This window comes from Opisthocomus hoazin, chromosome 23 (genome assembly GCF_030867145.1).
Source record: "Opisthocomus hoazin isolate bOpiHoa1 chromosome 23, bOpiHoa1.hap1, whole genome shotgun sequence".
Classification (NCBI taxonomy): Eukaryota; Metazoa; Chordata; class Aves; order Opisthocomiformes; family Opisthocomidae; genus Opisthocomus; species Opisthocomus hoazin.
Window position 1 is genome coordinate 4,858,994 of NC_134436.1, and position 12,653 is coordinate 4,871,646.

The 12,653-nt window shown below is 55.3% G+C and overlaps 1 protein-coding gene across 4 annotated transcripts in view; it reads left to right on the forward strand.

The window, feature by feature from the left end:
• Positions 1-4,679, forward strand: part of PCDH1 (protocadherin 1) — a 55,889-nt gene extending 51,210 nt beyond the window's left edge. For 3 of the 4 annotated variants that reach the window (XM_075441949.1, XM_075441948.1, XM_075441952.1), the window contains exon 5: positions 1,716-4,679. In XM_075441949.1, coding sequence (XP_075298064.1) covers positions 1,716-2,101 — 386 coding nt within the window. In that variant the 3' untranslated portion in view covers positions 2,102-4,679. The remainder of the gene's footprint in view (positions 1-1,715) is intronic. The other variant, XM_075441950.1, reaches the window with a different exon arrangement.
• Positions 4,680-12,653: the final 7,974 nt, after the last annotated feature.

The following is a 12,653-nucleotide window of genomic DNA, read 5'->3' on the forward strand; positions in this document are numbered from 1 at the left end:
TGTGGGTGCCAGAGCCTCTGCAGGAGCCAGGGGTGGAAACTGGTGTGCCTTAGCCCCCAGAGGAGCTGAGAATTTGGGATACGGTGACTGGGGGTTGTTTTAGGGCAAGATATGCTCACATTGGTTTGCTGCTAACTTTGCCACTTCTTCCATGCACATGTCTTTAGCTCTCATTTATGAACTTTGTCAACCACCACCAGCATCATAGGCAGCCTTCTCCTGCAGAGACCTTCCTCGCATCCCAGAGTGACTGGGGATGCCTGTGTCCAAGAGCCCGAAACTGGTGGCAGGAGAATGTGCTGATGAGGTCAGAGCCCCCAGAACAGGGTGGCTGGCTGCAGTTTGCTTCTTCCCAGGGCTGAGGGAGTGCCAGCAGGTCTGTCCTTTTTTGGGAGGAGGGCATTATGTGTACGAGTGTGTACCTGGTGGGAAGGGGCATGCCCTGAGCTGATGAAATTCCCATATGTCTTAAGTCCCCAGAGCTCCGTAGAATCTCCCTCCATCAGTCTGCAGGGCTGTTTGTCAGCAATGCAGTGGAGTGAGCTCTGGGGTGGAGAGATGAAGAGGACTTCTCTGAAGCAGAAGGGGGCTATGTTGTGCCCCATGTTGGGGTAGACAGCAAGGAATATCTTGTGTCTGGGATGGCTCTTGGAGGGGCACTCACCGCTGCATGGAAATGCCAAATTTTGTCCTCATGTGACAGATGCTGTGTGTGTGAAGGGCATGTGGCCAAAGCTCAGGAAGGTCTTGTAGTGTCTGGGGTGGAGGGTGGCTGGTATGTGAGGACACCAGACAATGAACTGATGTAGCTGGTGGTCAGAGTTTCCCAGCTATGCCGGGAGCAAGGAGCTATTGATGCCCTCAGATATCTGGCTCTCTCAGGGGTGGGTGTTTGGTGCACAGAGAGGCTTGGACGCTCCTGTGACAGGGACTCATGTGTGTCAGATATGTCCAGCCTCTCTGAGGGTAGACATGGGTTTTCCCAAGTGTGCTTCACTGTGCTTGGGGATTTTAGGCTCTGCAGGAGACCAGCTGATGTCTGAGGACTTTGGGCTGGGCTTAGGGCTCCTGCTGATGGGTGCTTGGGGAGGCTTGCAGGTGGCCTGGCATGCCTGATGGTGAGCAGGACAGGGCTGCCCAAGGATGGTGCTCAGAAAATACAGTTGTACCTCAAGGCAGTGATGAGCCTGACTGTGTTTAGGGCAGTTCCCTGTCTCAGCACAGTGAAGCTGTCAGTGGTGACCAAAGGTGCTGCACCAAGGGAGTTCCTGGAGCTTAGCAGGGCCCGGGTGGTGCCCACAGCTGTGGGGTGACCAGTCCAGTGTCAGCCTGTCTGCTGCTGTGCACATCTGGGCTGTTGAGCACCTCCTGTGCAATGCTCATCTCCAAAAGATGTGGGCTCAGTGAGCTCTGCCCTGTGCTCTGCATCCTGTTTGTCTCCACACACCCGCTGCAGGGAGGGTGGTTGTCCAGGGGGAGCTGGGGCTGTGAGCTTGGATGGGAGTCATCAACTGCCAGGAGCCTTGGGTTCCCCTCCCAGCTCTGCCTTTGCTCCCTGGGGTAGCCATGGGTCCGGCTGTCCCCTCCCACAGTGGGAGTGTGCGGGTAGGACAGAGAAGCCCAGGCTCTGCTGCTCTCCCCTCTGCTCCACCCTCATATCCTGAGCTGGTGGTATCCAGGCATGCATAACGATGCTTTCGCTTGCTTCTCTGCAGATCTCCGGCCTCTGCCTGATGTAGCCATGACTGGGACCTGTACCCGGGAGTGCACAGAGTTCGGCCACTCCGATACCTGCTGGATGCCCGGCCAGTCCTCCCCCAGCCGCAGGCCCAAGAATGCCCTCAAACTCTCCACTTTTGTGCCTTACCAAGACAGAGGGAGTCAAGAGCAAGTCGGGAATGGCAGCCCCAGACTCTCAGAAGAGCGCAGCACCAAAATGGCCAACCTCCGCCTGCTCCCCACGTACAGTGCCTTCTCCAATAGTAGCCATGAGCCCTGCAAGGACTCTCCCATGGAGGAAATTCCTCTGACCCAGACCTCGGACTTCCAGCCAGCCACCACTCCCTCGTCCCAGACCACCAAGAGGGAGATATACCTGTGAGGATGGGCACGAGGGGCAGGGAGCAGACACGCTTCTGAGGCCAGTGTCCAGAGGAACATTTTAAACTTCAATGCTTTATCGCTCCCGTGGCTGGTTCTCCAGGCAGTGGGCTCGGTGGACAGCAGGGCAGGGCAAGGCAGGGATGAGAGGAGCGCCTTTTTAATATGTTTTTTCCTGGGGCTGGCGGTGGGTGGGAAGGATGAAGGCATCCAAAATCCAATTTCTGAGCACTTGCGGGTGCATGTCTCCAAACTGCTGCATCGCAAGGGAGGGCTGAGCAGGCTCCTGGTGCAGAAGGCACGGCTGGGGAGAAGGGCTTACGTACCAAAGGTCCACACAGAGCTGGTAGAGTTCCTCGGGTACAGGACGAGGGGTGTCCCCGCGCATGGGAAGCAAGCTGCCTGTCTCTTTGCTGTAGACTCCTGTAAATACGAATCTTAGGAATGACATTCAAGTCCTGCCTGATCGAAACTTTTTATTGTCCTTGAAACAAAAGACATTTAAACAAAAACAAAAAAAAAGGGAAAAAAAAAAGAAAACAGAAACAAACCACAGGGAGGAAATTCCAGCTCTGAAAGATTTGCTGCGTGGAAGAGCCCGCAGGAGCGCAGCGTCTGGCCCACACTCGTGTTCTATATTGTAAATAGAGACGTGACCAGTCCCTGAAACAGCAGCTGGGGAGGAGGGGCAGCGTCCTAGCTGGACTGTAGGGACTTTGCTATTTTTCAACCTGGATCTTTCTGAACATTGTCACTGTGCCCACAAGCTGCAGGGTCCCTAGGGACTGCCTGGCGCCATAGGCAGGGTCTGCATTGGGGGGCATTTCCCTGCTAGTGGCCCTGCGCCCGGTGGGTGGAGGAGGGATGCTGAAGTCCCCAGTCAAGGGACCGGCTGGGTCCGGAGAAGCCCTCAGTCCGACTCTGCTGGCAGGGAGGTCGTCATTGGCTGTGGCATCTCAGCCCATCGCCTCGTGCCTCCTCCGGGGCAGGGGATGCCCATGAGGCCGGCTGTGCCATGCCTTCGACCTCCGTCCCGTCCGCCTGTAAGCCACCATTGCCTTTGAGAGGAGGAGCTTTGTCTCAGGGTCACACTGGGGGCCACCGAGCCCCTGCCCACTGGAGTCCCGCTGCCCTTAGGCCACAGGGCCACTCTCACGGGATCCAGCTTTCTCTTCCATTGTCAAAGGTCAACCAGTCTCCCCGGTGGGTCCTTGCTGCCCTGGCATCCTCAGCTCCCTTTCAGGGTACCCCACTGAGGTGACGCTGCACACGTGGCAGGGAGAGGACCCTCTCGCCCCTTGAGGGACTTCCCTGAGGGGGATGCCTGGCAGTTTTCGTGAGCCTCTCTGCTCCCTCAGGAGCCAGGGCACAGTCCTGTTTTGGGGGGCTCCGTGTGGGAGGGGTCTAGGGGCCCTGCGCCTCATTCCTGGGTAGCCCTTCCTGGTCCTCCTCCACCAGGGTGCGGGGAGAGGCTCTGCTGCACCGTTGTTCTTCCCGTACTCATGTGCACATTGGTCATCTTCATCTCTGGGATCTTCCTTAGGGAGCGAGGCCAGTGGTAGCTGCAGGCTGGTTCCCTCTGCGGCTCATCTTCGATCCACGCGGTCCATTGCCGCAGGGCTTGTGGATGGCTCTGTTGGGCTCAGCCAGCACGGGGACACTCCAGGGACAGGGCACCCAAGTCGCTGCGGGTCAGAGACTGCCCTGCCATAGCTGTAGTGCCTGTCGGGGTGCAGCATGCCAGGGGATCCCCTTCCCAGCCTCCTCCCGCTCTCCAGGATCCCTCTCTCTGAGCAGCTCCTCTCCCTTTGCTTCGGTGGCGGTGGCAAGATGCGGCCAGCTCCCCGGTGCAGCTCTAGTTGACCTGTGGGGACATGGTGTAAGCTGAGCCTGGGTGACAAGGGCGGCAGAAGGTGCCTGCTTGCACCTGCTTCCTCGTGCCCCAGCCCTGCTCCTCGCCTTTCCTGGGTGGCACCATGCCACGCTGCATTGTCTGCAGCCCCGGCACCTCGGCGTGCCACCCGGAGGAGGCAGGACCCTCCTCCGAGCCTTCTGCTGCTGCTCCCCGCCAACCGGCCGAGGGCCCCTCGAGGCAGGTGCGATGCTCCCGGTGGACGTCCACCTGCCCATCTGGGCATCCCTGCTCTACCCTTGCCCATGGTGGCTGCCCGACGGGGCCCACATTCCCCTGGCCTGGCTGCCTGAGCAGGTCACGCTCCTGAACTTGTTTTTATTGTAGCTCTGTAGTTTCAGGGCCAAACTGGGCAGAATGTGCAATTTGGCCATGCTGGCCAGGATCTTTGACTCCACTGCCAACTCGACTGCTCATGCCTCCCCTCGGCTCAGGCAGAGGCAGTGTCCAGTGTCCCTCTTGGGGACCCCCCAGGAGAGCAACATAGCCACATCTGAGGGGTGCTTGTCCAAGATCAGCTTCCCCCGGCCCCTTGCCTGTGGATGGGCTCCCTACCTTCTACTTGGGGTCACCAGAGGGACCCTGAAGCTCAGAGCTCTATGGCTGGGGTTACTGTCTTGTCTCCTGGAGCACCTGGCACCTGGCAATGAACAGTGTGAGCGTGGTGCAAGGGAGGGGTGGGAGGGATGGGTGGGAGTCTCCTGGGGTGCACAGAGGGATGGTGGGGCAGGGTCTTTGGAAGGGAGCACTGCAGGGAGACAGCATGGGTATCTGGGGGATGGAGAGGGGATGGGTGTCTAGGGCGAGTGTAGAGGGGGACAAGGGAGGGTCTGTGGGGAAGAACAGAGGGGGCAGTGGGAGTGGGTCCTCAGTTGGGTGCCAAGGGGTGGGAGGTTGTATGGGGTGCAGCGGGGACGGGTCCCTGGGGAGGAGAACGCACTGGACATCGGTCCTTGGAGAGTGTGCACTGGGGATTTGTCCCGGGGTTAGCCGTGTCACTGGGGATCAGTCCTGGGGGAAGGTGAAGAAGAGGTGCTGTTAGAAAGAAGCTCATTTGCACATTTATAAGCCAGAAGGATAAAGCCTCTGTGCACGTAGGGGGGGGGATGCTCCCCACGGGCTCCAGTCTAGACAAGCACAGGGAAGAGGAGGGGGGTTCGACACCTCTGCGGAGGAGTTCACTGTATCTCACACTGCACTAGGACAAGCCAGGGGTAAAACCAAAGGTGGGAGCCAGGGAGCAGGCGGGCTGCGTGGGAAGGATCTAAGCGACCCCTTTGTAGCTCTTCAGTGTTGGTTCTATTTATACGAGATTTCATTTCCTTGCTTGTGATGCCTTGTTTTTTGTACAGTTTTATGTACATGCAGGTGTAGCTTTTCTAAAGGAGAAATCCTATGGCAGAGTAAAGTACCCAACTATTTTTCAGATGGTGACCTATGTCTAAGGCAATGCCTCTTGCTAAGGTTGTATTGCTCTCAATGTGTGATGCATTTCCCTGTGCGGGGAAGGCTTTGGGCCTTGGGCTTAGTTTTCCCCGGGCGCTGTGAGCACAATTGATTCCCTTGTAATTCTTTCTGTTCAGAGCAGTGAGCATGACACCGTTGTGATCCCCTTTCTGTTCTCTCCTGTTCTGTTTGTTTGCTGAGCTGTCAGATGACCAACTCCATTGTAATTAGCCCTTCCTGAAGCTTTACAATAAAAGTGTGAAAACCCGGGTGTCTGTGCCTGATGGATTCTTCCCTCACGTCGCATCCTCAGAGGTGGCCTGGAGCATCCTTGTGGAAGAAAGCACATGGAGGCAGTGAAGAACCTTGGTGGCTGTGGGGAGATAGCTGCTTCTCCTGCCCTGCTCCAGGTGCAAGGACCCCTGGCGTGGTTGCTCGTTTCCCCTCTCCTGTTCTCCAGTTTAAGGATGTTTCTGCACAGGTATGAGTAAAATAATCCCACAAAGCAGTTTGCCACAGACCAGTCTCCTTTATTTAAAACTGTTACAGCAAAAAGACATCTCCAGCCCTAGGCAGCCTGCACTTGTGCCTGTCACCAGCTGAGGTGGGAGCCAGGGAGGGTCCCACCAGCTATCTCTGAACTCCCTCCCACCTCCTTCACTGCTACTTGGAGACCTCATGGCATTTCCCAACATATTGCAATCTCTGTTACCAAGCATGGTTGAATTTTTTAGGTTATTTAGACCCTTTTGAAACAGCTGGACCACTTCAAACCAGGGCGCATTTGTGGCTGCTTCCTACCGCAGCTGCAGGGAGCTTGTTCAGCTGTGGTGGTTGTGCTTTTCTGCTTGCTTTTGGTCTGCATTAGGCCAGACTGAGAGGTGTACAGAGTAGTTTCTTAGCTCAGAGCAGAGATGTTTCCCTCATTAGTCAGGTTACGTATGGGTGCTACATGTCTCAGCCTTGTTGGGCTCTCACATGGCGCTGTAACGCTCTTTGCTGAGTTGCAGGCACTGGGTTTGCCGTGGTCATAGCACCAGGCAAAGGCAAGACTCACCCCCAGCTTGAGAGCAGCTGACAAGTGTCCCTGGGAAGGAAGCATTTCCAAAGGAAGATGTAGACCACCGTCTCCTCGGTGGGCTTTTGTAGAGACTCCTTTTTTACCATCCCCTTCTCCCTGAGCTCTTCTCTGGGCCATGCAGAGGGGAACCAATGCCCCCCACTCCTGAGGGATAATGGCTGATCTGATCTGAGCGTGTGGCACAGAGCTCATGGGTGAGGGACTGAGAGGGTCATAGGCTCTCAATTGCCCCTCTGTGCAGGCACACACCAGCTGGGCAGCAGGGATTTGTCTCCAGGGTCCTGGGGAACCAAATGGCCTCGCTGCCTGCTGATACCTCCATCCTAGGGAAGGAGGATCCAGTTGTTGAGGGTGATGCCAGACTCCCACAGCTGGCACAGGGGAGCAAGTAGCACCCATGCAGAGCTGTCAGCACCCGTCTGCCCTAGGATAAGCAGGATCATCAAAGATTGTCTTTGTCAGCAGACACAGTCCCAGGACCTCCGTGTCCCTCCTAAACATGCCTGGCCTTGTGCTGTGCCCTACCCTTGCTCTTGAGGCTCCCTCCTCCTCCTCAGTCAGCCCAGTCTGTGCAGACCCTCTGTGCCCCCTATTCCTGCCTCCTTCCCCTCCTCTGCTCTAGCCTTCTCTTCCCCCCCAACATGCCCACTCCCTCACATCCTCCATGCCCTCCTTCCCTACTCTGCTGTGCTCCCCCCACAGCACCCCTCACTATCCCCTCGCCTCACCCCAGTGCTGCAAGCCTTCTCGGTCCTTCGGGAGAGCCCTGAGCAATGCATTGCATCCAGCCAGCTCTGTGCTGGTCTGGAAACTGTTTGGTTTCCATGGCAGCACACATCGATTATCGGGGTGGGAAGGGGCCTCACGGATGCTGCGGGTGAGGATGCTGCGGCTGCCTGGCATGGCTTGGGGCTTGGACACAAGGTACTTCTGTCAGTACTTCCCTCAGGATGGGTTTTGGTGCCAAGTGAGCCCCACAGGTAGACATAAAAGGGTATGCTCCAGCACAGGATGGGTCCTGCAGGGCTGGGCCTCATGAGCAACTGAAATGGAGTCAAGTGACGTGGCCTCGGTGTCCCTGCAGGGTCCACCGGTCCTTGGAGGTTTGCACAGCCTGGGACTCCACAAGCATCATTCCTAGCCTAAGGTAGAGGAGATGGGAAGCTGCTCCTCCTGCCTGCTTCTTGGTGGCCTCCCCTGGGGTGCAGGCATCTGCAAAGAGGGGTGATGGTCTTTCTGGCTGCCAGGTGGGGGTGGTGTGTGAAGGGACATGGGCAAGGAACTGCTTGCTGCATAAGCTTTGGTCTGAGCTGAGTTCTTCAAGTACATCTGGTTTAATAGGGTCCTTGGCTTACAGCAGGAACTGGGAATGTGCCAGGCCAGGGACATCCATTTTGATGGAAAAATTAATTCTCGTGTCTCCTGAGGGCCTGACCTTGCAGCTTCAGCTGTTCAGCTGCCTGTACAGATTTGGCAGATTCATTTTCAGTGCTTGCATGGTAAAGTGGATGAGATTTGGGCTCTCGTTCTGGCTCTAACCAGGAGTGACCAGGTGCAGTGGCACCACCTTCCTCATGGAGGCTGCCTCTCCTGAGGCTTTCTCACGGTATGGTTTTTCTCAGTAAAAATCACTGTGAAGCTGAAAGCAGAGTTACCAGTAACCAGAGAAGATCTGCGTTTACTTGGTTTCTCATCTCAGTTCCTCACTTGTAGAAGAGTAATGGGCATTTCGGCAAGAGAGAAACAGGGAACCAGGTGGAAATCTTAGGACAGCTTGATTTATTTTCACTGAATTTTTAAGGAAATAAAAGGATCCTGAGATGGTTCCTGGGCCAAGCAGATCTGGTGGGAGGAGAAAGTGAGCCAGCAGAGCTCTGTGCAGAGCTGGCTGAAGTGGTCAGGCAATGAATTCCCACCATGGTGGCTTCCTGGCTTGGGTGAGTGACAGGAGAGCACAGATTTTACTGCCTACCTGTGCTGTGATGGTGGCCACAGACATCCTCCCAGCGTGGGAGCAGGACGCTGGGCCACTGCTGTGCCAGTGTCATGCTTGGCATAGAGGTTCAAAACCAGCTGAAAGCAGTTTAAGAGCTGACATCATCTCTTCTGTCAGGGATGCGTTTATGCCATGATGCCCACAGACAGCTGTGGGGACACGAGAGCAGAGCTGGCTGTGGACAGGGCAGTGATGGGCTTGAATAAACATACCCCATGGTGAGATCGTGTGAGGAACAGAGCCCACCGTGCACAAGGAGTGAGACGATGGTACGGGGAAGTTGCAAAGCCCTGCTTTAGGCTGGTATTAGGCTGCGGGGAGGTCACGCCTGCCCTGCTCATCCCTCCTGTGTACCACCATTAATAGGATGAGTGGGGCTGCCTCTGCTCACAGCGGCCATGGAGCCCAGCCTGCGTATGTTGAGGTGGCCCCTGGGGGAGATTGGATATTGTGCCACAGGAGAAGCCCCTGTAATCGCCCACAGGATGATTGGGATTTGCAAGCAGCTTGGGGGAGGCAGGAGGACCCAGCCCCAGGCAGTTTGCCGTGGTGACTCTGGTTGTCTGGCAGTGTGATGAAGGGGATTAGGAGATTTAGAGCAAACCCAGCCCCCTCTCCGGGGGGCTCTCCAACTGAAGCCCAAGCAGAAAATGCAGCTCATTTTATTCCCATAGGCAGATTGCTGGAAAGAAGGCTGGGGTGTTTCTAACAGCAAGTAATCTAAGAGCTAATTGGCATTGTCCAAGACAGGGAGAGTCTACCAATTTCCTCCACGGCCAGATGCTCAGCCCCCAGCAGCTTTCACCCCACGCTGCTGTTCCCACCCCTTTCCTGAGCAGATACCAGCCCCAACCACTCTGCAGTGCTGCAAGCACGCTTTAGCCTGGGGTGAACATCAGATCTTCCAGCCCAGGATGGCCTGGCACCATGTTTTAAGTAGGCACAGTTGGCTGAACTGTGCTTTTCTTTCCCATCTACTTGTGGTGATTGTGGAGCTGAGCCTGGCCCACACAAAGGCAGGGACTCTCAACAAGGGAGTTCTCACGGGGGCTTATGGCAAAAGGATCTAAAGGGATTAGTGCAAATGGAAGCCACGCTCTATTCCAGTGGAGAGGGAAGCGTGCCTGCCCTTTCTTACCAAGCTTGCCTTTCCCTCCCCGCTTGTCCATCAATCCTGACAGGCGTGCCAATCACCAGATATCTCAGAGCCCATATTCCTCACAAAAGGCAGCTTTCTAAAACTCGCTGTCCTAGGCTTCTCCAAATTCACGGATGCGATACATCAGATATCTTAGCTCCCTGAGCCTATCTTTCCACCCTGATCTCATTATGGGCAGCCAGCTTTTGTTGCAGAACCCAGTTGAGTCCCACTTTCACTTGTGAAGCAGCTCCAAATTGCGATTTTACCAGATACACCTCTGGAGAAAGACATTTTTTCAAAAGGCTTTAAAAACTAAGGTTTGCAATGTCAGGGTGGACACCAAATAATTTTCAGTTCTCTATTTGCAGCAGCCTTGTCACACGCCCAGCACTGCAAGGAGGTGGGGTGCTTTGGAGCCCCTTGGTGCTCTGCCTGTGTTTCTGGGTAGCATGGAATGTCTCTGGAGGGCCATCAGCACCTACTGTTGATTTGTTAGCCTTGCAATAACACTGAGGTTCCCACCATAAACCACTGTGGTGTGATGCTCGGCACCATGCAAACACAGACCAGAGATGTTTGGCTCTCTGGCATTGCCACACTGACGTGATTTATAACATGCTCATGTTAGGGTGTGGGCAGACTACCAACCCACGCAACCACAACCCCAAGCAGACAGCTTCACCACCAGCTACCTTGCTTGGGAAGCTCAGCTGCCTGCAAGAAGGCAGTTGCATGTGTAGACTGAAACCGGGCATCAGGGATTGTAACTCTACAGCTGAGACGAGCCATTGGAGATGGCACAAAGATGGCTGTCAGCTTGAGGGGGGGGGCTGTAATTTGGCAAAATTGACAGTAGCTGTCACACAAAGCAACCGTGGGCAATGTGGTGCCAGCCACCCTCTCTTGGCTGCAGCAGCTTGGAAAGGATGGAGGGGTGCTGCTGCAGAAACTGCTCCTGCGTCTCTCACCACACAGAAGAAAGCGTCTGCAGGCAGCCGCATGGCAAGTTCATGGAGGTCAGCTGCAGCAGCATCTCTGCACACACCAGAGATGAGCTTTGAGCATCTTTGCAGGCAGCAGGGGAAATTCATGGATGTCTTGATGCTGTGTCTCCCAGCCTTGTCCTTAGCTGCTTTTCGTTTCTTCTTCTGCTGCTCTGCCCACTCACAATGTGTTGCCTTCAAGGTGATATCAAGGCCCTGCAGCACATTTCTTCACCCAGGTGAACTCAAACATAAACCACTTGCAAAGCTGGGGAAACCCCTAAAGCCCAGAGCTTTGTACCCAATTACAGCGGAGGTTTGCAAAGAGAAGATGGCTGTCATTAGGAAGTGGATAATAAAGGTCATTTTGCCTTGCCCATACACGAAACACATCACCCTAACAGTGCATCTTGTGTGCTCCATTCCAAGCAACCACTTCCACTTGCCCCTAAGCTCGTACTGCCTTGCTGCAACAAAGATCAAAGCCATCAGGAAATCCTTGAAGAAAGCAAACGGCTGTGTACAAAGCCTGGGCAAAAGCTTTGGGGCTAGGCTCGTGTGCAGGGGAGGGATGACCAGAGGAAGCAATAAGGCAGAAGGGAGATGCAGAGCAGTGAGGAGAGTGGGAAGGTGTCAGAAGGGATGGAGCCTTCTTTCCCTGCCTTATCTTACCTCCAACTAAAGCCTTCCCCCATGCTCTCCATCCCTCCCACTCACTGCTCTGCTCCTCATCCTGGCCAGTGTTTGTGCTGTCTCCGGTTTTGCAGGGGACCTTCTCCTCTGGCCCTGGCAGGTCAGAGTCCTCTTTGCATGCTCAGCGCACAGATTGAGCATCTCCCACTCACCGTGCTTGCTCACTGCAAGCAGACCCGTCACTCACGAGTGGGAGGCTAGGCGGCACCACCCCCCCTGCGTTATTTATATCACAGCCCAGCAGTCACCTCCAAGCATGGCTGAGAGGGCATGGCATTCCTTTCCTGGGATAAGCTGTGCTCATCCCAGCCCTTTCCAAGATTGCTGGAAAGGATGGCGTCTTTCCCAGTGCCTCTCTGGCTGCCAGAGCAGGTCTGCCATGGCACAGCTCCCTCACCACGTGGACAAGCTCATCCAAAATGCTGATGACATCACCTGCGCCCTAAAATGCTTTACTGAGGGTAAGGTGGGTGGGGAAGGTCTGGCCATTTTCAGAGACCAAAATGCAAAGGAAAGGCTGTTTGCCCCTGCCTTGCGTAGCTCTCCGTAGGCCGAAACCTGCTGAATTATGCTCATGACTCAAATTTGCAGGAGATGAAGAGATGATAAAATCCTACTTGCTGTTCCAGGGCTCCGCCCCCAGCCTGATGAGATGCTGGCATATGCTCCACCAGCACAGCCACCAGTGATGGCTGAGCGTGGCAGCACACCGGAGGCAATGCTTGAACCCTTCACAGATGTTGCCCATCAAACAGCCTTTGGGACACGGTGAGATCCCAGATGGGTCACATACGTGAAATAAAATCAGCCACAGCTGAGTCTTCTGTGAGCTGGTTTTCCTCTCTTCTGGCAAAGCTAAGCACTTGCTCCATGAGATTCTTGCCCTGCCTGGGAGGAAACACCAAATACCACAGTTCTCATGCTGAAACTGAGGGCTGTCTTGTCTGGCTTTCTCCCTCCTGTCTTGCTTCATCACTTGTGTTTGTCCTCCCATCCTCTTCCTGCAGGGCAGTCCAGCACCAGCCCAACCCTGAGGACCTCTGGAGCCTGCCTTGTGTCTGTACAGAGGTCTTAGTCACCTTGGTATCTTGTCCCCAGCTCTGGGGATGCAGGGTAAGTCACCGTCCAGAGCCTGGCCAGCCTGAGGTCTGCCCTTCCTCATTCCTGTCCTGTGGTACCAGACGTTGCTCAACCTCCCACCTCCCCAAGCCTAAATGAGAGACAACAGAGCTCACATACACTCCAGACCTGAGCTTGGTTAAGCACCTCGTGCCTTGTCTTGAGCTGGACACTCTCTGAGA